Source organism: Cyclopterus lumpus, chromosome 11 (assembly GCF_009769545.1).
Source record: "Cyclopterus lumpus isolate fCycLum1 chromosome 11, fCycLum1.pri, whole genome shotgun sequence".
NCBI classification, from domain to species: domain Eukaryota; kingdom Metazoa; phylum Chordata; class Actinopteri; order Perciformes; family Cyclopteridae; genus Cyclopterus; species Cyclopterus lumpus.
Genome location: NC_046976.1, coordinates 7,600,983 through 7,624,265, shown reverse-complemented (window position 1 = coordinate 7,624,265; position 23,283 = coordinate 7,600,983). Strand labels below are relative to the sequence as shown.

General features: G+C 40.9%; 5 protein-coding genes and 1 long non-coding RNA gene across 9 annotated transcripts; 4 read left to right on the top strand and 2 right to left on the bottom strand.

The window, feature by feature from the left end:
• Positions 1–504: 504 nt before the first annotated feature.
• Positions 505–7,131, bottom strand: krit1 (KRIT1 ankyrin repeat containing). Of its 2 annotated transcripts, XM_034544990.1 has the most exons (17): positions 6,918–7,131; positions 6,239–6,408; positions 5,825–5,981; positions 5,534–5,617; positions 5,306–5,435; positions 4,975–5,218; positions 4,667–4,782; positions 4,310–4,453; positions 4,024–4,180; positions 3,500–3,607; positions 2,856–3,012; positions 2,481–2,632; positions 2,240–2,406; positions 2,027–2,114; positions 1,718–1,924; positions 1,023–1,139; positions 505–819 (listed from the first exon to the last, which is right to left on the bottom strand). In XM_034544990.1, exons 2-17 carry the CDS (start codon positions 6,338–6,340, stop codon positions 730–732), a joined length of 2,220 nt encoding a protein of 739 aa, XP_034400881.1. In that variant the 5' UTR covers positions 6,341–6,408; positions 6,918–7,131; the 3' UTR covers positions 505–729. The 2 variants fall into 2 exon arrangements, with proteins under 2 accessions (XP_034400881.1, XP_034400882.1); XM_034544991.1 differs by lacking the exons at positions 6,239–6,408; positions 6,918–7,131 and having other exon boundaries at positions 5,534–5,685; positions 5,825–5,942.
• On the top strand, positions 7,097–9,618 carry LOC117738867. Of its 2 annotated transcripts, XR_004610135.1 has the most exons (3): positions 7,152–7,210; positions 7,425–7,473; positions 7,884–9,618. It is a non-coding gene; the product is annotated as an uncharacterized LOC117738867 (long non-coding RNA). The 2 variants fall into 2 exon arrangements; XR_004610134.1 differs by lacking the exon at positions 7,425–7,473 and having other exon boundaries at positions 7,097–7,210.
• On the bottom strand, positions 7,673–9,908 carry rpz2 (rapunzel 2). The gene is made up of 2 exons (XM_034544992.1): positions 9,807–9,908; positions 7,673–8,660 (listed from the first exon to the last, which is right to left on the bottom strand). The coding sequence occupies exon 2, from the start codon at positions 8,604–8,606 to the stop codon at positions 7,920–7,922; it is 687 nt and encodes a 228-aa protein (XP_034400883.1). The 5' UTR covers positions 8,607–8,660; positions 9,807–9,908; the 3' UTR covers positions 7,673–7,919.
• Positions 9,909–12,571: 2,663 nt separating this feature from the next.
• On the top strand, positions 12,572–15,197 carry si:dkey-266f7.9 (uncharacterized protein LOC100006223 homolog). Its single transcript, XM_034545439.1, has 4 exons — positions 12,572–12,601; positions 13,159–13,242; positions 13,915–14,485; positions 14,856–15,197. The coding sequence occupies exons 2-4, from the start codon at positions 13,175–13,177 to the stop codon at positions 15,195–15,197; spliced, it is 981 nt and encodes a 326-aa protein (XP_034401330.1). The 5' UTR covers positions 12,572–12,601; positions 13,159–13,174.
• Positions 15,198–16,739: 1,542 nt separating this feature from the next.
• Positions 16,740–18,569, top strand: LOC117738944 (transmembrane protein 272-like). 2 transcript variants are annotated; one of them, XM_034545138.1, is made up of 5 exons: positions 16,743–16,868; positions 16,950–17,012; positions 17,101–17,151; positions 17,301–17,492; positions 17,858–18,569. In XM_034545138.1, the coding sequence occupies exons 2-5, from the start codon at positions 16,952–16,954 to the stop codon at positions 18,118–18,120; spliced, it is 567 nt and encodes a 188-aa protein (XP_034401029.1). In that variant the 5' UTR covers positions 16,743–16,868; positions 16,950–16,951; the 3' UTR covers positions 18,121–18,569. The 2 variants fall into 2 exon arrangements, with proteins under 2 accessions (XP_034401031.1, XP_034401029.1); XM_034545140.1 differs by lacking the exon at positions 17,101–17,151 and having other exon boundaries at positions 16,740–16,868.
• Positions 18,570–19,422: 853 nt separating this feature from the next.
• Positions 19,423–22,358, top strand: mrpl9 (mitochondrial ribosomal protein L9). Its single transcript, XM_034545153.1, has 7 exons — positions 19,423–19,825; positions 20,610–20,769; positions 20,867–20,991; positions 21,079–21,132; positions 21,270–21,371; positions 21,491–21,574; positions 21,977–22,358. Exons 1-7 carry the CDS (start codon positions 19,745–19,747, stop codon positions 22,280–22,282), a joined length of 912 nt encoding a protein of 303 aa, XP_034401044.1. The 5' UTR covers positions 19,423–19,744; the 3' UTR covers positions 22,283–22,358.
• Positions 22,359–23,283: the final 925 nt, after the last annotated feature.

Genomic DNA, 23,283 nt, shown 5'->3' with positions numbered 1-23,283 from the left:
CTTTTTTTTTATATTAACTTTTATTTATATATATATGATTTAAAAATTATATAATATATTAGATAACATTTAAAAAAAAATATATATATATATATATAATATATTAGATAATATAAAAAAAAATATTTAAAAATAAATATATATAATATAATATATATATGATACTATTTAAAAAGGATATATAATATATTAGATTATATATATATATATATATATATATATATATATATATATATATATATAAATAAATGTCTTTTTTTTAAATATGATCTAATATATTATATATATCTTTTTTTAAATATGATCTATTATATTATATATATATCTTTTTTTAAATATGATCTAATATATTATATTATATATATCTTTTTTTTTATATTATCTTTTATATATATCTCAAAGGAATAAAACTTAAGTCTTCAGTTAATAATCTCTCTAGTTAATTCATTATATGAATAAAACATAATGCGGTTCAGACTTGTCGACACAAACTCCCAATACAGCCTCATTCATAAATCAGTTTATTAAAACAACATTAAATAAACATATTTACATGAACTCAAAATATATGACTTGTCAAAATACACAATGTGAGGTTAAGCCTAATATACAAAACGAGGCGCTTGTGGAGATACTGTCTTCTTACTTCTTCGCCCTGGAGTACTGCAGTCAGTTGAGTCCATGGGAAAAACCTGCACGGTGATCAATGGCAGCTGAGGTTTCAGCCTTTCAGCCGTAGGCATATTTGTCCGTCACGCTTTTATCATTTGGTGTCATCTGTCCACTCAGCTTCATCAAGAGCTTCACAATAAGGCCAGCCTGTCAGGGAACGATGAACACAAGTGAGACGGTGTTTATGATTTAACATCATTTCATCATGTGAACATTGTAAACTGGAGCCCGCATCAAAATATCAAGCTTTATAAAAATGCACTCTAGTGACAATTATTATTTGTATACATTATTCTGAAAACAACTTTTGAGCCATCTTAAAAATGTTGCAAGCGTCCTGGAAGAGTTACCTGTTTTGTGTGCACAATGAAGTTCATTTTATTGTCGCCACTGTGTATCTGGAAGTACTGGTCGGCGTGCCCAAGCTGCCACATGAATGTGCCAAACTCTAAACTGATTAGGAGGACCTGGAAGAAGAAGAAAACAACATTTACGTTTTTATACTTATTTTTAGTATATCATAAATAATATTCAATAACTAATCCATCTATAAGTTTGTGCGAAATTGAAACAACAAGCCTCTCTACCTTAGCTTCGTCACTAACCATTTTTACATAAATTCCGTATCGGCTCATTTCAACTCTTCATTGAGGCTATATGATGTTTAAATAAAAGTGATGATAAAATAATGCTAATATATTACTCCAATAATGTATAAATGAAGTGAAATCTTCAAAACAAATGGAGATATTCTAGATGTGTTGTACATCATTTTCTATACATTTCCCCCCAAATTCAGCCAAACAAAACTTTGGGACCTTCACTAGAATTTAAAATAATGTTCTGTGGATTTTTACATGTTTTTACTAATTAGAGGGAATAAGTGAAGAACAATGAAGAATAGTATATCCTGTTTTCAGTTCTTACACCGAGTAAAACATGGCAGGTCTTTCATTATTCGTTTTAATAAATGTAATTCACTTTTAGATGAGGAAATGTGGTGTTTAGCTGTAGTTTGAAACCTCAAATAAAAAGGTGACGATACCTTGGTCTCCATATTCATGAGGTGCAGCCCCTTTGTGTTGACCCCCACGTAGACGCGGATGACTTTGTGGTTGCTGGCGCTGGCCTTGGTGTAGACCTGGCCCGTGAAGAAGGCCGCGCCGTAGGTTGGGATGTCCCAGCAGTTCTGCAGGAAGAGTCGCTGCAGGTGGTGCATCTCTTTGCTCACCCCCTCGCTGGTGCTCAGGGCCTGAAACAGAGAGGGAGAGAACCGCCTGTCCATGAAGCCAGCAGTGGGATTTCATTCCAAGTCTTTTTTAAAGAATTTCTACAACGAAGACTTCCGGCGTACTTTGTATTCATGCAGAATCCTGTGGGTCCAGTGGTACGCTTTGCTTTTCACTTTGGATATCGGCACAATTGATTTCAGGTTTTCCTCACTGTTGAAAACAAAACACGGCAGCTTTATTCGCGTCACACGGCAACTCAGCAAAAAGGTTCACGTTAACGTAAAAGTGGTCCGTGCAATATGAGGTTTCAAATGTGAGTTGGAACAGTGTTTTACTTGAGGAACCCTTGCTTGTGCTTCTTGCTCTCATAGCTGCCGTAGATGATCTGCAGGAGGAGGCTGGCCAGTGTTATCAGCTTGCTGTCCGCAGCAGGAAAGAAGCCCTTCAGGAGGCAGTGGCGGGCCTCGTCGAACAGAATGAGGATGGCCAGAGGGTCCTCCACCTGGAACAAAAGCGTGAGCAGTTACTAACGAACATGTGTCGAGGCCGCTTCTCGAACAAAGCAAATTGAGCTACCTTTTTCTCAACATCGAGAGGCAGCCGGACGTCCCTGCGGAGGAAAAGCTGAGGCGTTTCCCTTTGAGGATCCAGCACCGTCAGGTCCGTCACAATCTCGGTCCAGATCCGCAGGTGCTGCAGGGGCTTGTGGTACAGCTTCAGCTGCAGGTCTGACACACAAAATGCACACCAGTGCTACCTCAGTCTTCTTTTTTTGCAGCAATTACACCCAAAAAGGCTAATTGTGTTGAAAAAGTCTGAACTTGAAAGACACAAAGATTTTGAGATCTGATCGAACTTTTCTCCTATAATTTTTTTGAAGAGATAAAATGTCCTCTTGGTGTTCGCTCACGAGGAGGAATGAGAGATTTTCTGACACACGAGTGAACTCACGGAGGTTCTCTGAGCAGATCCAGATGGTAAAGTACTGCTGGGTGTCCTGTGAGAGACGCATGCCCTCCATGATCTGCTGCACCGTTGTGTTGTTGCCGTGCTTCAGTTCCACGGAGCGATACGAGCCGTCCATGCGGTAGATACGCACCTTCTCATACTGTGGAGCACACAAACAAAACTAAGTCAGATGGCTTAGCCCTTTGTTGAACAATTAAATGCATTATTTTTATTTGCAGCACAGCTCGATGAGCAGCAGAGAGCCACAGAAGTTATTTACATGCCCCTCCAGCACATTTTCTTTTCCCACCAGATGGACCAGTTTAATATATGTAAGCACTTCAATTAGAGAATTACAATTCCTAAAACAAAACAAAAGCCTTACTGATGGAGAAGCGTAGTGTACTTGGGAGTGTGTGAGTTTGGATGAAGTAAAAACAAACTTCACAAGTGTCTCTTGCCACAAAAGGCTCTCACTATGGAGATAAACCATGCAGAACTCATAGAAAACATAAACACATGTGCACAACGTCATAACTTCAAAGATGAGACCGGACAAATGGTCCGCAGGAATGCTCTCGCGTAGCAATGGGCCGTCATGTTTTCAATACTAATACAGTAATTAAAGTGTCTGACGTGTGACTCACAGGTTTGCTGCTGGTTTGCTGCAGAAGCTTCACCGTCTCCTCCCATTCGTTCTGTTTGTTCTCCTCACACACCTGAAGGGGGGATCTCTTCTGCTGGTCTTCTATGTGCTGGTGGTGGGAAAAGTCAATTGGTGTTTACTGGTGATTGGTCTTCCACCCTTAAATTTCAAACATGTTTTTGTCTAATTTAGCCACATATGGCAGTTACTCCATGAATCTAATTTACAATACATCTAGTGTGATGAAAAACACTTATTCAATTGGTTGTAAAAGCTGTAAACACACATTAATGTCGAATGGATGCCTCCTGTTTATCATGATATTTATGTTATGCAAGTAAATACAAATAGTAGTTGAGGGAAAACAGTCAATGTTTTTTCTCTCTCTCTCTAGAATAGATATACAATTGTACAATCATTTTTTAAAAATTCTTTACTGATTTTGTTTATGCTTTACTGAGATTACAAATCCACATGTTTTGTACGTCTTTTGCAAAGTATGCAGTGTCGCGTCACGTTTCGTACCCGGTCAATCTCGGGGTGCTGCAGCAGGAGCTGCACTATCTCCGCGTGGCCTCCTCTGGCCGCAAAGTGCAGAGGAGAGCTCAGCTGGCCGTTCAGCAAGTTTGGATTACAGTTACCTTTCTCCAGTAACAGCTTGGTGGCCTCGACTTTGCCGTGCCTGGGTGGAACCACACTCAAATTTGATCAAAAGTCATCATGAACGAGACAAACCCAGAATCCAAGAAGATAAGCCCCTTTCGGATGCTTCGGACTCTCGCCTGTGCTGCGAGTTGAGGGCCGGACTCACCAGCAGGCGTAGTGCACGGGAGCCCAGTGGTCGCTGTCCAGCTGCTTAACGGAGAAACCGCTGTCCAGGAGCTTAGACAGCAGCTCCGTGTCTCCCTCACAGGCACTGCGGTGGAGGGGGAAGTCGTCCACCCACTGACGCTCCCTGCAGAGCATTTCGTTCATATTATTTCAAAAAGGCATTTCTTTTCTTTCTTTTTACACTGCATGATGTTGAAGATGGAAAGAAATAGAAGAAAAGGGGAACCGTTTTTAAAAAGGTAATAAGCAAACCAGTGACACACAGAAATGAGGCACAAAGAGGAGCAGAAGTTAAGGAGGTGACAGTGACAACGAGGTTGAAAGGATAATTCCTCACTTGTCTTCTGCCACACAGTTAGGACCGTGTTGCCACTTCTCCCTCTTGGGGATCTGGATCTTGGAGTAGTCGGGCGCCCCGAGCCCAAAGTACGGGTTGATGATAACTTTGTCCACCTGCAAACGAAAAGCCAGACAATAACTTAAAAGGGAGGCTGATTTAGTGTCACTGTGCAAAGAAAATCGAATTTTCCAAGTCCACGTCTACCTTTCAGACGACCAGTCTCCCTTGATAATAGACATCACACATGTCCCCTCCACATCCATTTTCTGCATCGGATCATCTGGTTCTAAAAGAACCCGACTCACCCGGTTGGTGTACTGCAGGTCAGAGCCGTACAGCGGGTTGAGGATGCACATGTCGGCCTTTTCCAGGGACATCATCTTGCTCTTGATCTCCAGAGCAGTGTAGCCCATGTGCAGACCCTCGTCGCTCGGTTTGCCCTCGCTTCCGTAGGCCGGGTTGCTGACGTTGGTCTTCACCCGCTCAACGGGTGCTGGTCTGAACAGAGCGGGGACGGCGTGAGGCACAGTGTGCTGCTCCGCCAGCCATCTACGGAGGTCAAAGAAGGCAACGTTAAAGCTCGGCGTCCCCAAAGGTCTCTTCCCGAGAACACCGTCTTCTCAAACGCGTCCTCACTTGTCTAAAGCCAGAAGCATCTTGGAGGTGATGGGGCAGAAGTGAGCGCTGGTCTCGCTGCACACCCGCATGATGTCCTGGAAGCAGTAGAAGCTCGGGCTCCCGGCGCCGTAAACAGGCTTGCTGTTGTCTGTGCAGAGTGATTTATTAATATACAGTATGTAAACTGGGGTTTACAATATCCTACGCATCAATTTAGTGAGACAGACTCTTAGATTTCTTGCTCACCTTTAACACTGACTGGCACAACAAAAAGCGAGGCCTCTTTTCCTCCATCAAGCGGGAATTTCTTCATATGCACCACACGCTTTCCTGAAATCCCCAAATGGTGTTTACATCAGTGACTCCCAAGGTCAGAGGTCAACTCAAACACGTGCAGCCTGTGACAACAAGGGGTTCTGAGTAGGCTTTTCCTTCACTTTTAAAGAGCCACACAGGTTGTGAGCCACTGGTGTCAACGACACTCAGCAGTCTTAGAAATGTGCATGAGTGCGAATGCCACATACATCCCGCTCTCACCTATGAAGCCTTGGTTGTTGGATATCGGTCTGATCGTTTCGTCAACATAATCCAATATGGATTTGGATTTGTCTCCTGCTGCCTGGATCTTTGTGGCCAGGAGGACTTTCTTTCTTTTCTTCTCCTTCCCCTCCAAAGGCACTTCAATCAGCAGGATCTGTGCCGAACCCAGAGGCAACATAGAAACTGAGTTAGAAATGGGTTTAGACACTATATGTCACTATTCATAATGTTGGTGGTTCAAGGAAGTATTGATTATTGACAGCTGTACAGTAACTACACAAAGCGGTTTTAAACTAACAAACACTATATTAAGCTTCTGTCATTTGAAAGAAAATGTCCCTTCCCTTTTTGTTGTGTTTTAGATTTCATATGAATAATGCGTGGCTTATCTGTTGAGGCCGGCACACTTACCTCGTAGGCTTTGGCTCTGTACTCCTTTGAGCTCAGGCTGACTTGACTCTTTGGGCGGATGACAGCAACGAACACATCCTCCAGGGTGTCCTCGTTGCCCATGCTGCTGACTCCTTCTCAGTCCCGACCAAACCTTCTGCACAAGGGCCAGATGCTGTGGAGAGGCATCCCTGAAACACAACAGCACAGCTGTTGGTTGAGGTGCATCTGATTCTAATACATTACAAATATTAATATTTATCACAACCGACCGTGATACTTTAAAAAAGGTTTATGGTACCTGCGATGGCCTTGTGAATGTGGTTAAGACACCATAGACGTTTATAGCATGTTTTACAAAAGTGTTATATTAATGCATGCCACTAGTATCTGGTTTGAGCCACTCTTCAAAGACGCAAGTGTCGCACATCAGCTCTGAGACCAACTTGTTGCGTTCAGGGGGAGGTTACGCCCCGGAAACCAAACTCTGTTGTGTACAAACAGTTATTCTCACCCCAAGTCCATCATAAGCTATATTTTAAACTACACCCCGGTCTGCTGTATCAAATCAGTTATAATTATTATTATTATAATCCACAATAAACACGATGAACTTTCTGGACGGGATCCGCAGCAGCTGTAGCCGGGATGCTACGCTCCTCATCGCCGCTCTTCCGCTCGTTGAGCAGAGGGAACTTACCGAAAGCGACGCGACTTTCCCCTCAATCAGACCCGACACGGCTGCTCTCGGCTCCCGGGGAGTTTCAGCTCGTTTACGTGACCGGTCCGCAGCCACGAGGCGGCTATGGGTCAACTCCCAGAGTCGGTGTCTGGTTTGCAGTGGAGTTGCGGGCCTGCCTACGGAAACTCGGGGCAGAGCCGCACACACACACAGAGGAGTCGTGTTACGTTTCATGACAGCGAGCCCCGTCGGACAACAGAGGACTCTGGCGGTGAGGAGGGGGACTCGGTGCGGAAGCGCTGTCGTTGCAGGTTTTTAGCATTAATACTGCATTAATGAATCTACTTGCTAAATTCCCTTTAAATGATTGCGGTTTTGTGAAATACATTTTTTGAAAGATAGGGTATATCTGTATTAATTAACGCTCCTGATTTTGGTGAGAGTTTTCTATTGTTCCTCTTTATTGACACAAGTTCAAAGTTGAATATTATTATTATTATTATCTTTATTTTACTACTTCCGTAGTACCTGTTGACAGGCATCTTTCTACCACGTGTAATATTAAACATTGAAGGTAAGGAATGGAATCAAGTAGTTTTTATTGTTTATGTGTGCCATCTTGAAAGCGGTTTTGTGTCACTAGGTTTAACATTATGTGCATATTTAACAGCATGTGTTATTTATAGAAGAAGGGGAGGGGGGGGTAAATGGATTATTTATATAGACATTTGGTTTTAGTGTGGATGAAATGGATTCACAAATATACAACTTTATCGACTCAGAATATGTGCATTTTAATTGAAGTGATTGTATAAAACTTCAGCATATATTGGCAAGTGAAACATACAGTGGTCTCTTTGAAACTAAAAATGATACACAATGTCGATACAATAACTAAAATGCTGCAATAAGAATAATAATGAAAGCCTGGCCTAATTAATATATATATTATAACCTATTTGGTCTTTTTTCATTGGTCCACAGCTGGGAGTCGACAGTGTCCTTGCTGATGGCCCATGTTCAGGACGAGTTGTCTTTGCACTGACTGAGCACCTCTTCCATCTTCTCCTGGATGTCCTGCACCCTCTTGGCCCACTTGTCCCGCACCTCGTCTTCATCGTCCTCCGTAACAGCTGTGTAGGCCATGAGGGCAATGAGGCCCATGTGGAACAGGTGGGTGATGTGCGAACAGCGGCGCTCCATGACCTCACGGTTGCCGTCGCAGTTGTCCAGGTACACCTTGAGCAGGGGTCTTCCGAACAGCAGCTTGGTACCCATCACACCACGGTAGTACACATCCAGGCTCATGTCGCTCTTGTCCCTCTCATAAATCTTCTCGAAGGCCTCCATGTGGCGCCGGGTGTTGTCTGGATCTTTCTTCACCTGTGCCACCATGTTGTTGAAGGCAGTGTACTGGTGCTTAATGTACTCCTCGTACTTGCCATAGGTTTCGTTCACCTCGTCGATGCGGATCCGCTTCAAGCATTGGTGGTTCTTTGCGGAGATGGTCTCCAGTTTGGTGTTGAGCGGCTGGAACTCCTTGTCGAGTGCGTGGCCCTCCTCCTCAATAAGGCCCTTGCGAGCCACCCCAATCAGGGAGGAGACTATGCCAAAGATGGGGTCGATGGAGGAGGCGAAGGAGGACACCTTCTCCACGCAGCACAGCACCTTGACTGCAGTTTTCTTGATCGTTTCTGCATCAGCCATCACTGCTGCTTTCCCTCTGCCACAATAATGTTCGACTCAAAGGAAGTCTGGAGGCTGGAGAGTTTTAAAAAAAACACAGTATGTTTAAAATATCTCTTAAATATATTTAGTATGTCTTTTAGACTCAATCTGTGCTCAGTAGCTTCATCTTCTGCCCACAGTCTAACAGCTTTACCTAAATCATTGGTCACAGAGGGTCTTTGCAATACCCTAAAAATGAAGCTCATGGCTAACTCTAACTGCTGGCATGTGCACTACAGCCCACATGTGACCAACTGCTGCACAAAAGCCATATTGTAGAAGGTGTCATCTTACAGTCTGATGTTACTGGCAACAGGTCACATGTAGGCACAGAGCTCCATCATGAGGAGCAAACTTAGGCTTAAAGTAAACAATAGTTTTGTTATTGATTAACCTGTTATGAATTAGAATTGCTTATTTTGTCCAAACAGCATACACAATATTTAGTTAACCATAAAATATACACAATGGTTACATGTTTGCCATCCCCAATGTCAGAATTAAACATTCAGTTGAAGATTAAGCAAGTATTGTGCTTTGGGAAATCCTTTTATGACATTGTTTATAATAAACTGAAACTAGTTTCTGAGACGGACACAAATCTATCTCATAGTTTTGACATGAATCATCCTTCTCAATGTTGTCCTGCAGGAAACATACCTCTGACCACAGTGGGTGTGTCTTCATAGGAACACAAGAATGACAGCAAATAAACAAATGGTTACATGTCGTGCATTTTAATTGAAGTGATTGTAGAAATCTTCAGCATATATTGGCAAGTAACACAAGTGAAACATACAGTGGTCTCTTTGAAACTAAAAATGATACACAATGTCGATACAATAACTAAAATGCTGCAATAAGAATAATAATGAAAGCCTAGCCTAAATAAGATATATATTATAACCTATTTGGTCTTTTTTTCCGTTTGTTGTATCGTCTTTATCAATTCAAATAAACTCCTGTGGCTATTTGGCACCGTGAACTTGAACTTTAAGGTTACTTTGTTTGTATTAGAGCCCTTTTCTTTCATTTCCTGATTGACAGTCCCAAACATGCACATGAATCAAACATCTTGTACACTCATCAGTCAGTCCTAACTGACTAGGTTATCACACAGTGCAACGCATCCTCCAGATTATAGATTAGAAAGCAATCATATGAAATATGTTTACTCACCAGAGATAAACAGTTGGAATCACTCTGTCGACTGAAGCCGTCTTTCCTTTCCACCATTTTCCTCCCTAGTCATTAAGGACATCCCCTTCTGCCAAATAAGGGAGTAACCACAAGGAAGTGACTCACGCATTGCCCTGTGCTGATTGGATGAGGGCAGTTCCTCCAGACGCACAGGCTGCGAGCTCCACCCACAAGCGGTGAATGACTGGGTATGCTGGTCCCCACACCTTCCCAATTAGAATGGGCGACCAGATACCAGATATTATCCGTAGACGAAAGTGAAAGACAATGTCACACTTTATAACCAGGAACCATATGATCCTGTGAAGACTATATTTTTATTACCTATCAAACTGGATTTATAAACATAGCAAAGTTGATAATATTCCATTATTTCATGGCCAGACATACCTTTTTATAAAGCCTTTCAGTAGTTACGCTCACGGGGCACAAGGAGGTAAAGGGTCAGTTCACCCAAATTACATTTATGTCGGTTGTTATCAAGACAAGCAGATGGATTGTGTTTTATTTTCCAAGGATTAGAAATATAAGATGAATGGAGATAAATTTCATTTTTAGTTTGCGGTTCTCACACCATTAAACATACCATTTCTTTTCAGACACTGTGTCACAGACAACGAGCAGTTTTCACAGTGATTGTTTTAAAATGCATTTGTTGGCATGTAACATGAAGCAGTCCCAACATATAAATCACAGAAATGGTAAATGGAGTGCACTTATGTTACGCTTTTCTCCCTTAACGGTTCACCTCTCATTCACTCCATCACATAGTCTTTGTAAATAATATGTCAATTATTATAATTACCAAAAATTACACAATAAGGGTAAAAGGTGCAACTAAAGTGCACTATCAACTACAAACAGCAGATGAAGTATCCCTTACAGTACAGACCGTCATAGATATGCAGAGAATGATACTGAGAGGGACAAAATGAAAGTATGAAGAAGTATGAAGAGCTGGTTTTTCTGGAGCAGGGTGTGTGTGCATGTCCGTCCAATAGATAGGAAACCAAAATACTAATCCATTTTCAATTCTTACCTTTAACATAAGACTTGATTAAAATTCTATTCATTCAATTATTTAGGTTGAATTTAATTTTGTTGGTGTGTTATTCTGCATTTTTGACTCTTAATTTATACTATATCTAAAATGTAATCTGCATGCAACACAAAGTAGCTGAAATACACTTAATTACACAGTTACTTCAGTATATAACAGTTACTGACAACAGGATAGTGTATAATGTATTATTTGCCTTAAGTGCACTGAGAAACACAATTTTCACATGAGCTTTACTGTGTATTTACTGTGTATGGATGTTTGCATCGCTTGCGTAAAAGTCAAAGAAGGCGGGATCCGTTCCCAATATCAACCTGAATTCACCTGGACTGATTATTGAATAATATCTGCAGGAATTTCTAATCCGTTCTCTCAATAATTGACAGCTAAATAAATATGATTACACTGGTCATGGAAATCTGCAGACTTTTCCATGTACTACATTCCCACAATCACACACACACACCAGATACACTTTCCACTTCACACTACCTCAGTCTGTGTCCTCTGAGGGATGAAATATTCTGCGGGACGCTCATCCTAAAACATGACCATCAAGCACATTTGTCATAAAGATGTCACTCACAGTAGAGAACATCAGAATCAGAACCTTTTATTGCCAAGTATGTTTTCACATACAAGGAATTTGTCATGGCGGGTCGTGCAACATTGGACAATGACATTAAACAATCTGAGGTACATCAACAATCATAGAAATGCAGGAACCTTTCAAATTTACAAACTTCTTTTAGTACTAACTTTTTAACTGAGAAAGAAGAGAAACTGGAGCACACTGTTCAGCTCGCACCATCCAATGTGCAAGAAGACATCCGTCTGGACCACAGCTGTGTCTTCAAAGTCCAACTGAAGTGCACGTTGATCACTGTAATCGTGTTTCACACCTTTCTCCCTTCATTGTTCTTTGTTTCGGAAAGCAACAGCAACAGAGGATGCCCCTGCTGAATGATGTGAAAATGTCCTGTGGACGTTTCAAAGATGAAAAAGCCAGTTGTTGTTGTGTGCTATTGTGAACAACAAGTTCAAGTCCAACCAACCCCCTTTTGTATTTCTCCACAATCAAAAGATATTACTATCAAACATAATTTTATGTATAAAATCCTGTTTGCTTTTTTTTAATATTTGGACAAATGTGACACTTGTCGGTTCTTTTTGATCAAACCAACTGAATCTGAATCTGTGAACTTCAAGATGTACTTATATGACATAATTACAAAATACAATATACTCATTCACCTTGTTGGGTATTCAATATTCTCAGCGTTGAGTTTTGGTTTTCTTCCCTTTTGCCTTTCTATAAAAATAAAACTGTCACATAGCCTGTTTGTGTAGACCTTACTGCTTTAAATTCTTTTCTTTTTTCTCTATTGAAATTCTTACTTTTGAGCTTATTTTGGGGTTTTCACTAACTGATAAGAATCTGTGTGGGAAAACATTCACCTGTAGTAGATACATATAGACAAACCCTGAATACTGTTATGAGGAACATGTTCAGATGAATACCGCACACACACACACGAAGCCCTCTCCTCCCACCCCGTGTAACGTAGAGCTCAGCTGCTCCTCTATATTATTTCCCACAATAGCATCACAGGTCGACACGCTGCCAGTCATTTTGCCTCTGACCCCCTCCTCTCCCCTCTTTCTTTCCCTAGGCATCCGGACCGGACGGAGGACGGGTACCTTCTGGTTTCAGGTATGAACCGGAGCGGACGAGAGCAGCACATCAACACATTAGCAGGTTTGCCGCAGCAGCAGTGGATGGTTTGGTTCAGTTTTGGGATTAGGAAGGGTTAAGCCTGCCATTGAAATGGCCTGGAGGGGTGAGCTGAGGTCGACCTCAGCTCAGACCGGGATCGGATTGTTTCCACTGTTTGTTTAGTTTTTATATGGGCTCACATACTTTCATGAAGGGAAATTGTTTTTCTTTTTTAGTAATTGGCAGGTGCATGTTAGGCTGTGAGAGAATTAGAGTTGATGGGTCATTTTGTTTTACGATCATTTAAACAGTTTTATTCTCAATAGATATTTAAACTAATATTGATATACCTAAAGTTTTAGCCACAATGTGTTGCCTGTCCTTCATAAATGTCAATATGTTTTGTTTATTGCTCTAGTTGTTCTGTTGACCAGTGATCATTTATTGATCTAGTTAAAATATCATCTTTTTGGCCATATTCTTATTCACATTACATTGAACTAAATACTAACCTCAGTGGTGTTTTTCTTTCCATTGTCTCTACTGATAATCAGAACTAATCAATCAAGGATGGGCAGCATCAGAGGAGGTCCAGAGAAAATGCAGAAGAGGTTAATTGAGCTGTTGCTGCTAGTTGGGTGAGTAAATTGAAAATGTGTCGGTCGATAACACATTATTCTAACAAACTAAATACCAATGTATTCATTCACATACATTTTGATATTACATTATTTATCCCAACGGCAGTTTTATGCAGCAGCTACAAACAACACATATCCACACTGTGAATTTGCTTGATATAAGACATCATTTTCCACTCGTTACGCTCTAATCTAACCAATTCACTAAAAATAGGCGGAGTGGGTGGCTGGACCAAGGCAAACAATGAATAGGAGAATTTATAATTTTAGTAAGCTAAAACAATCAAAATCTATGAGCTTTCAAATATATGAAATACATTATAGATACATATGAAATATAAATATTAAAAAAACGACAATCTAAGCTGTACAAAAGCATACACATTGCAATTCAATTATATTAAATTACAAATGTATTCTTATTTTACTCATGATCAATAAAATCCAAAAGCTTATTTAAACCATACAACTCCTTAAATTAATTAATTTTACAAATAAAAACTATACGTATTTTTAATCACCATTATTGAGTTAGTTATAATCTCAAAGGGCTTTAAAATAATGAACAATAAGACGAACAACCTTCAACATTTTCTGAGAACAAGACTAATCTTGATGTATTTACCACAAAAGGCTATGCTTGTGACAAATCTCTGTTATTTTTTCTAGTATCATTGGTTTGAGTCGCGGGGCCATTCAGAGACCGGATTATGATGACACACCCAGCCCGGAGTTCCTCAACCCATCCTGGATGGCGAGCATCCCCGATGATCAGCCGCTGTCCGAGGTCACGTTGCCGGGGACCCACAACACCATGGCTCTGTACGGTGGCATCTTTGCAGAGTGCCAGACCTGGAGCTTAGCCTCCCAGCTCCGAGCCGGCGTCCGCTTCTTGGACGTCCGTGTCCGTCACTTCAAGGGGAACCTCACCATCCATCACGGGGTGTCTTATCAGTGGGCGCACTTTGGCCACGTGCTGGAGGGTGTGGCTGACTTCCTTGGAGAGTATCCCAGTGAGACGGTGCTAATGCGTGTGAAGGAGGAGTACAGTGAGACGCATGACATCTACGGAGCTGTGGTCGACTACGTCCATCGCTACGCCAACTGGGACCTGCTGTGGCACAGCCGGCTCGTGCCGACCATGGGAGAGGCCCGAGGGAAGCTCATCGTTCTGCAAGACTTTCCTGGGCCAGACTTGGGGATGCGCTATGGTTCCTTGGACATATCAGATAACTGGAGTGTATGAAAACATACGATTCATTTTTACAAAAGTTTCACATGCATCCAAACCAACTCTAGCACACAACAAAAAGAGAAAAGAAGACAACTGAAGCAGAGAAGTTTGCTATATCTTATTAAATGTTTCAGTTCAGCCAAGAGTAGTATGGTTTAGCTATTTGAGTTTGAGGTGTACCCGTTCATCCTCCAGCCAGCAAGTATAAACTGAGGGGAATCAGTTGTCGAGCAAGCAATGTAGAGAAGGCCACAACTACAGCTCAGTTAGCGAATATGGCGGTCAAAGAGTTTGGCTCGAAAACTACCACGTACATTAGAAAGGATCAAGTTCATAGAAATTAATCTAAATTATTGTTTTTTGCTGTTCCCCGTAGGTACCCACCCTTCTGCATGTGAAGGAGAAATGGCAGAGCGTCTTTGAGCACCTGGAGGCTGCACCTGTGGGCAACCAGGCCCAGATGTTTCTCACCTTCAGCAGTGGAGCTGGTTTGTTTGCGTACCCCAGAGCCGTCGCTCAGCGCATCAATCCACAGCTGCACGACTACCTGGGGAACAAGACGGACCTGAACCAGCGCCTTGGAATCGTATGCATGGACTTCCCGGCTGCTCCCATTATTCAAAGAATCATTGACTTCCAACTGAAAGAGGCCAAAAAGATCAGAAAGGCCATTAACACAGTATTTGGCAAGACAAGTTTGAAATATATAATTTCTTAACTGAAAAAGAAGATGATCAGATATTTTATTGTTAATATCTGAGCCAAAGTTAAGCACGAGGGAAGAATAGACTGGTCAATGTGCAAGCGATGAGGCATCAATAGGTGTAACCTTACTACTCTACTGTAAGCGACATGATCTAAATTGTACTTTCTCAATGTGTCATTCACCAAAGATACTGGGAACAAAATAAATAAAGCATTCAAAAATCAGAAATGGCCACGTGAAATTGTATGCAGTGAAAACTGGTGAAGTGCATTATAATTGGTGTTTTATTTTACATCACCAGGAAGTTAATTTGGTAACTGAAAAAATAAAATAAGCAAAATAAATACCAATAATGTTCTTCTCCACTGGCGAAAAATAACTCCGGTCTGACAGCTGCCACAGACGATGAGTGCCGGGTTGTGTGAAGTCGTGTGCCATCATTGTCACAGGGTGGCGGCCTGCTGCAGAGGCACATGGCAGCAGGTTGTGTTAACATCCTGTTCTGGGTTGTTGGAGTGTCAACCTTTGCATCACAAACCCACTTCAACTGTCACACAACTTGAGCCACATTCTTACTGACGCAGATTGATAATTTCACCTTGGATGTAATGCCTTTGCATTCTTTACCTTTAATAAAAACGGTCCAAAATCATTTAAATTTAATTTTACATGTCAGTGGCTGTCTGTCACATATGGGTTCCCCCCGCCAGCACCAAAGGATGAGCACCTTTATTATGCAGCAGACTGTGCCTCTGCTCTCCTCTCATGCCACCATCCCTATCGAACCTCCTATAGGGAAGAGACACACATCACCTGATCCACTGCAGCTGAGGCCAATTAGGCGTCTTCCCCACCTGTTCCCTTAGCCACTCCCCTCCACAGCTGAGCCTAACGATGCCCCAGCCACCACACTGGCTATTTACAGGTGTTGGGGATTGCTGCTGCATATGTAAAAAAGGTTGTATAAAGCTTTGTATGGCTGCAGAGTGAGCTTTGATAAATAACTCGCTAGAAAACAAACAGAAAATGGGCCATCAGCTGCTGCACCTGTTAAAAACTCTTTAATTGAGGTTTCTTCCTGAAGATTTGCAAAATAATTCTTGGTCTCGGCATTTGGCTTTCACTTCTGACAGCCATTGTAATAAGCCAGCACTCTGTCAAAGTAAAATACACTTTTTAGGAATCATTTGAGTGAGTACTTAAGAAATTAATTAAGAAGCAACTAAAATATGTATTTTAACCAACCTCAAGCATGTGCACCCTGTGTATTTACTACCACACTGCTGAGAACTGATGATTCATGTTTTTCTGTGTGCAACTGTAAATTCACCACTAAGTCTTTTCTGCGTTGGATTGATTGCATTAATTGACCCCTGCATTATCATTACAATTCCTTGACCGATGAATTTCAAAACGCAACATTTCAGAAAAGTGGGGCTTGCATGAGAGGACACCATGCATGTGGTTTGTGGCTGCAAACACAAATTGCATGCAGATAATCAGATAATAGACTTTATCATTGCTTCTTCCTAGTTAAGCACAGAGAGTGTTGCAAAACTCTTTGCTTGAACAACGTGTCTTAACTTCCTGCCCAAAAAAGGCTGTGAGCAAAGTTGACACTTTGTTAATAAGGGTCTAACACCGCCTCTAATTTAGAGAAGAGAAGAAGAAGAAGCTGGGCAGGTACAGTATAACTGCTGCTGCAGACCCTCTTTCTGTTGATGTTTGTGTATCATTGTGACAAGACTCTTACTTTCTTTACAGACATGAACCCGTCTCCACATGTCGAAGTCAGGCCTCAAAGTGCCGTGATGATTTCTTCACTTGGTTAGAAGTCTTTCTTTTCCTCCATCACATTTGTGTCTGGCTTATTTTATGTTTTACATACCAATCCTCGACCCTCTTCCTCTCTCAGTGGTGGTGAATATTATTTGGTGGATGGTTATGATTGCAGCCATTGGTTTGGGTGGGTCTACTTCTGTTCTGATCACTGTAATATTTTTGGTGTATTATTTTTGTGATTTGTGACAGCAAGCAGTGTTACTTTTCATTAATCTTTTTCATAAAGCCATGCTAACAGTAACATATTTCTTGTTCTGCAAACCTGTTTCATAGGGGCTACACATCTGAGCCGTTGTCCAGTGCAGCCCAACATCCCCATTTACCTGATAGTGCTGGGAGCAAGCAACCTCCTATCTCTGTCTCTGACCTACACCCGGAACAACTGGGGGGACGACATGGCCTCCATCATGTGCTCGGCCTGCATGGCCATCCTGCACTTCTTCACTTTCATCTGGTTCTTTATAGGTGAGAGAAAATGTAACAGAAATGTTAAGTTTAGCTATATTTCTCGAGACTCTACATTCAGGCAGTGGTGTAAGGTAACTTATACTCAAGTGCTGTACATAAATATAATGTGACTATTTCCATTGCATGCTACTTTATCCTTCTACATTTTATTCCACTATTATTCAAAAACATATACAAGACTCTTAGAAACTTGATTTTAGATGTAAAGACAAGGACAGACAAAAATCTCACATTTTAAATAACTACAACCGTTTGAGTTCATGTTGGATCCAGTCGCTTGCAGTAAAAAGTTGATTGAGAAAATGTGTTTTCAGAGCCTTTAAGTTCAGTTTTTTGAGTTGAATTGAAACATTCTGCCATAGGCACTTCCTGGATTTACCCTGTTTATCCTCCCGACTACACACCCGGGACATTGCGACACTGCCACAAGACAACCTACCAGTTTGCCTTTGTTGTCACCACCCTGGTGTGGGTCGCTACAACCCTCATGTTCATCTGCAGTTGTTGCTTCGCTCTGCTGACCTGCTGTAAGATGGTCATTTCAGGACACAGACTGATACCCAACCGCTATACTTTCTATGGTGCCACAAGTGATTCTCATGAACCTGCTGGTGGTGATGTGTGATGCAAATGTCTGTTCATATTTTCTAATGCCTAAAGAATGTATTATTAGTATGCCATCTTCCTGGAAACGCTTGAAGAAAGGGGCCTTACTTCACTTGAGAATAAAATGTTTGCAACATTTCAAGGGTTGTTTTCAAGGAGCCCGGATAAGCTCTGTCCACCTTAATTCAACATTAGTCATCCTCTACATGGTGTGTGGTTAAATTTAGGAACAGCACTGTTTCATCACATGCATTTGACATGTTGACACCAACAGGAAGCAGTTAACATTTGAGCCAATAGAAGAGAAGTTAGATAATCTAGTGGCCGCTAACATTGATTCAGAATTGAAATAGAGAATAAATTGTTATTGGTACAGTGTTTTTATATTCTCCTCATGTGTGTTATATTTTCTTTAAGGTTTAACCACTTAAGGTTGTATTACTACAATAAACTGTGGACCCAAAACAAGACTTTTATCTGGATTTAATGTATACTGCAGCCTATGCAATGATACATTTGCATCTTTAATATTTTGTAAAATTTTTCTTTGAAATCCTAAAATAATTTCTGTAGCATTAATAAACAGATAAAGAGAAGAAAAAATTAAAGGGAACAAAGATACGATATGTCATTGTTTTTGTTATGATAACATTTTCTGAATAAAACTTTACACATTCAGTAAAAAAAAAAAATTAAGAAAAAGATATTTTACTTTCTAATCTAATTTTGTTATCCTTCTCTCAAAGAAGGGATCTTTCCACACATTAGGAGGCCTGTTGAGAAGATGAAATACAGATACAGATCTTCTCAAACTGACCTTTGCCACCTTAGACATTCACCCCGACTTCAGTGCACTTGTTTAAGCATAACAGGGAATAGATTTCTCACACTGACAGAAAACAGAAAATTAGGTAATTGGACTACAAATAATAGAGATAAATGTAGACATTTTTCAGAAACATGACCTGTCAGTGTTTTACTTTTATACATAGATATTAAATGTGTATTTGTTTGGATAATTATTCCTGCTGCAGAGCTTGTTTTAACTCTTTTATACACTGTTGTTCAGTTTGGGCAGTTCAGAAGTGTTTGAAATATTATAATGTGCAAAGTGACTATAACTAAAGCTGCCAGACACATGAGTAGAAGTACAAAGTTGAATAAAATGCAAATACTCAAGTAAAGTACATAAGTAAATATACTTAGTTCCATACCACCACTGATCTTACCACTCGCAGCTTATCAAAACCATTAGGTTTTTGGGTATTGCTTCTTAAAGAGGCAGAATATTATTGAGCAGGGTTGAGTTCAGTCGATTGGTCTGGTCCTCGACAACAGTCCCTGTTTCTCATGTGGCCCCTTGGAAAAAAAATAAATGCCCACCCTTGTTCCAAGCCTGATGACTTTTGAGTCAGGCTTTTTCCGGGACTACTATTTCAGCCGATGTGGTCCGTTTACGTCAAACAACCAACGCCGCTGGTTACCGTTAGCATTCGTTAGCTAACGTGCATGCTGCGCGCATCTGACCGGTGACTGACGGGTAACTTTAAGGTGGAGGTGTCTAAAACCAGACTGCATTGACCTTCTCAGGGGTTTATTTGAGTAGATGTTTTGAAGGGGGTGAATCTCCGCGTTAATTGAACATGTGGAGCTCAGGCCGCCGTGTCCTTCAGGACCTGTTCAGCCAGCCGGCTGTCAGGAGCTTCTCTCGGACTCCTACTCAGGTCAGTGTCTCTGCACGCCGTCACTACATAATTAACAACTCCTCAGTGGCTCTGCCTGTTTTAATTTTAACTGGGGACCGTTACTGGTCCCCAGTTAAGCGTTACTGGACAGCGTCCAGTAATTTGCAGGTAACATTCAGCCTTGTTCCTACTGGAAGGACAGTGTTATCATGTTGCCACCGAAAGGTTATTTGCATGATCAATTACAATTTCTAATTTTGTTTTCATCTTTTAGTCTATAAAACGTCATCTAGTAGAAAAAACCTTCCCAGAGCTTTTATCTTTTAATTTACTTGTTTTGTTAGACCAACAGTCCAAAACTCAGAGATATACAAAATGACATAAAACGGAGACCAGGAGCCATTTATAACATTTCAGAACCTGCTACAAAAGAATATTTGAAATCCTTTCCTTGAATACATTATGTAATGGATTAGTTAATTATCATACATTGTTTTATTGTCTGCTTCCCAATTAATCTGCTCATCCTTTGAGATAATGTTTTACTTTAAAAACAAGTTGGTGTTTAGCTGTAACAAAAACATGCCATCTAAAGGTGGGCATTAAACTCAACTTGTTTTGCACCTGTCATTACAATAAGTACTGTATTTGAAAAAAAAGACATGTAGACTATGAGTTGGTGGTGAGTAACTGGGGAAGTCCACCTGCAATAACCTTGTCATTAGTGATCTGCTGGAGAGCCATAAGAAAACAAATCCACACTATTAACATAAAGTACGATTTTTGTGATGGCTACAAGACTTTAAAAGTGTGTTTCCAACAGAACACAGTGGTGGTGGAGCGCTGGTGGCAGGTGCCCTTATCTAAAGTAGGCAGTCCGCCGAGGCTTCACCCCCGAAGACATCGAATCTACAAGTTGGTTGAAGACACCAAACTTGCTCCCAAGGAGAAGATGGAGCTCATCCTGACTCAGACCGTACCCAGTGAGTATCGACGAATACAACACACTCACCGCTGTTTTTCACAAGACCATTGAAACTCTTTACATTAATAAACTAACTTTGGTTTCTTTTCTTACAGAGCTTGGTGGGCGAGGAGACACTGTGTTTGTGAAAAAGTCTGTCGGAAGAAATAAGCTGCTGCCCCAAGGCCTCGGCGTGTATCCATCGCCAGAGAACAAACAGATGTTTGCAGAGGAGTTACGGGTGTGTGCTCCATTTTAATACTGTCCCTTTATTTCCACACACATTAGATGTCAATGTATAGATATAACTTATTCATTCTACCAACAGCTTCTGCGTGAGGGGACGCCAGAGGAAAGAATACAAACACGCACTGGACAATTGGTGAGTCATCTCGAAGCATTTCATTATTTCCAGATTTTCTTTACTTCTTGGGTCCTCTATGCACATTATCATATTATTTAAGAGATGAAAGGTACTTAACAGCTGTCAGTTTTTAAACGTGTGTGTGTGTGTTACAGACAGTGGAGCTCCTGAAACGCTCCAAGTTAAAGATAAACCAAATGCCTTCGGAGGAATTCCAGGTCAATAAGGAGGTTGTCTGCAGACAGTTTCAGAAGAAGGTATGGCCGTCTTCGTCGCTGTCTTCTCAGCCATGTTTTGTCCCGTTTGACATGAAGTAAGCGCCTCTGCTGAACATGCACGTCATTGTTTTATGGACCTGAATGAACCTTTTCCTCAGCTGGGAGTTGTGATTCCACCTCGTGTATTGAGTTTCCCTTTTGAGTCAGTCAAGGACTTGGGTGACTACTGGTGTGAAGTTACGGTAAGAAACGTTCTCCTTCAGTGCATCACATACTTGATCTAATTATCAAATGTTTGAAGCAAGTGCAGCTCTAGCTTTGGATGTCTTTCTAGTAGTTGGTAGAAATTGATTCCAACCAGCAAGTCTTTAAAGTGTCAAATAAGTTTTTTTTTTTTTTTTACATATGGGCACTGCATTGCAATAACAAACACATTTTGATATTCTTGCAAAATGCAGCAGTCACATAAGACATACTAACACTTTATGTTCAGAATGACCTTGACACTTAACTTTTTGTTATCTCTCCAAGAGCTCGTCTTCATGGCACTCTCCCTGAACCACAAACCTGACCAAACAGGAGCAGGCTACGGCAGTTATTCTACAGACCAGTGTGCTTATTCTTCATATTTGTTTGTCCTCTAGGTTAATGGATTGGACAAAGTTCGCATCCCCATTTCCCTGGTGCCGTATGAGGACCCGTCTGCTCGTTATCAGCAGCAACTGAAAGCACAAATGCAGCAGGCGGCTGCAGATATCTCAGAACCTGCTGCTGAGGAGGACAAGGACGCTGCTGTGAAGACAGTTTCTCACGCTGCAGTGGAAGCTGAAGCGGGTAAAGACTCTGAGAGTCGAGTCGTCAGCGAAGCTGCAGAAGAGGAAACGTCAGCGAGTACACAGACAAGTCAAGACACAACGGCACCCCCCAGTGACAACTCGAAAAAAGATTAAAGGACTACAAATGAAGACGTGCGTAGAACTACAATGGATATTGTTTACTTGTAATACACAATAGACATGAATCAAAGCGGTTGTCTGCGTCATTATTTATGTCATTAGTTAAATGTAAGTGGACTACTTTGTTACTTGTGAACCCTAAACGATAGTTTGATAAAGTGATCTTCTGTAATCTTAATGTATATAATACTGGACACAACCAAACCACCCAGTTACACTGTTTATTCTTTAAATTTTAACTGCACAACAAAAGTATTGGGTAAAGAAAGAAGAAAAAAAAAAATAATAATTTCCCAGCAAAGCCATCAAACATGAACTGAGTCCTTAGTAGGCTTTGTCTTTTTATGAAACCTGCTGACGGAAATCTTAGTTTTATAGAAATGTTATTTCACCCAAACACCCATTGCACAATAGGTGTCACGGAAGAAGAAAAAGCTGCAACTATATATATATATATATATATATATATATATATATATATATATATATATATATATATATATATATATATATATATAATCTCTCAAAGTTGATGTGTATTCAGACCGTGTTTGTGTGTAAATGTGCTCTGACACAGGCTCTACAGGCAGTTTATGAACTGAAACTAAAGTATGGAAGCAATCGATATTCCTGGACTGCTGGTATGTTTCTGCCAAATGTCAGTTTTGAGGCAGATCAGGTTGTGCATGTGTTGGTGCAGTAATGGTAGAAAGCTACAGAGCTGCCGCCATCACACAGTTTACATATGAAGCAATCCATGTGTAATGAAATAGTGCATATAGAAGCAACCTGGATCAAGAGTTTACATTTCTACTCTATTTTCCACTTTATCAAATAAAGTATTGATGCAGGGTGGACTACACATTGATTTGTTACAGAAGGAAACTATTAGAGCCAGAAAAAACATTGCTTTGGTGAAAAGCTATTTTAAAAAGGCTTCTTTGCAGGATGGGAAAAAAACATCTATACATCCAATCCAAGAGAGAAATCAGCAA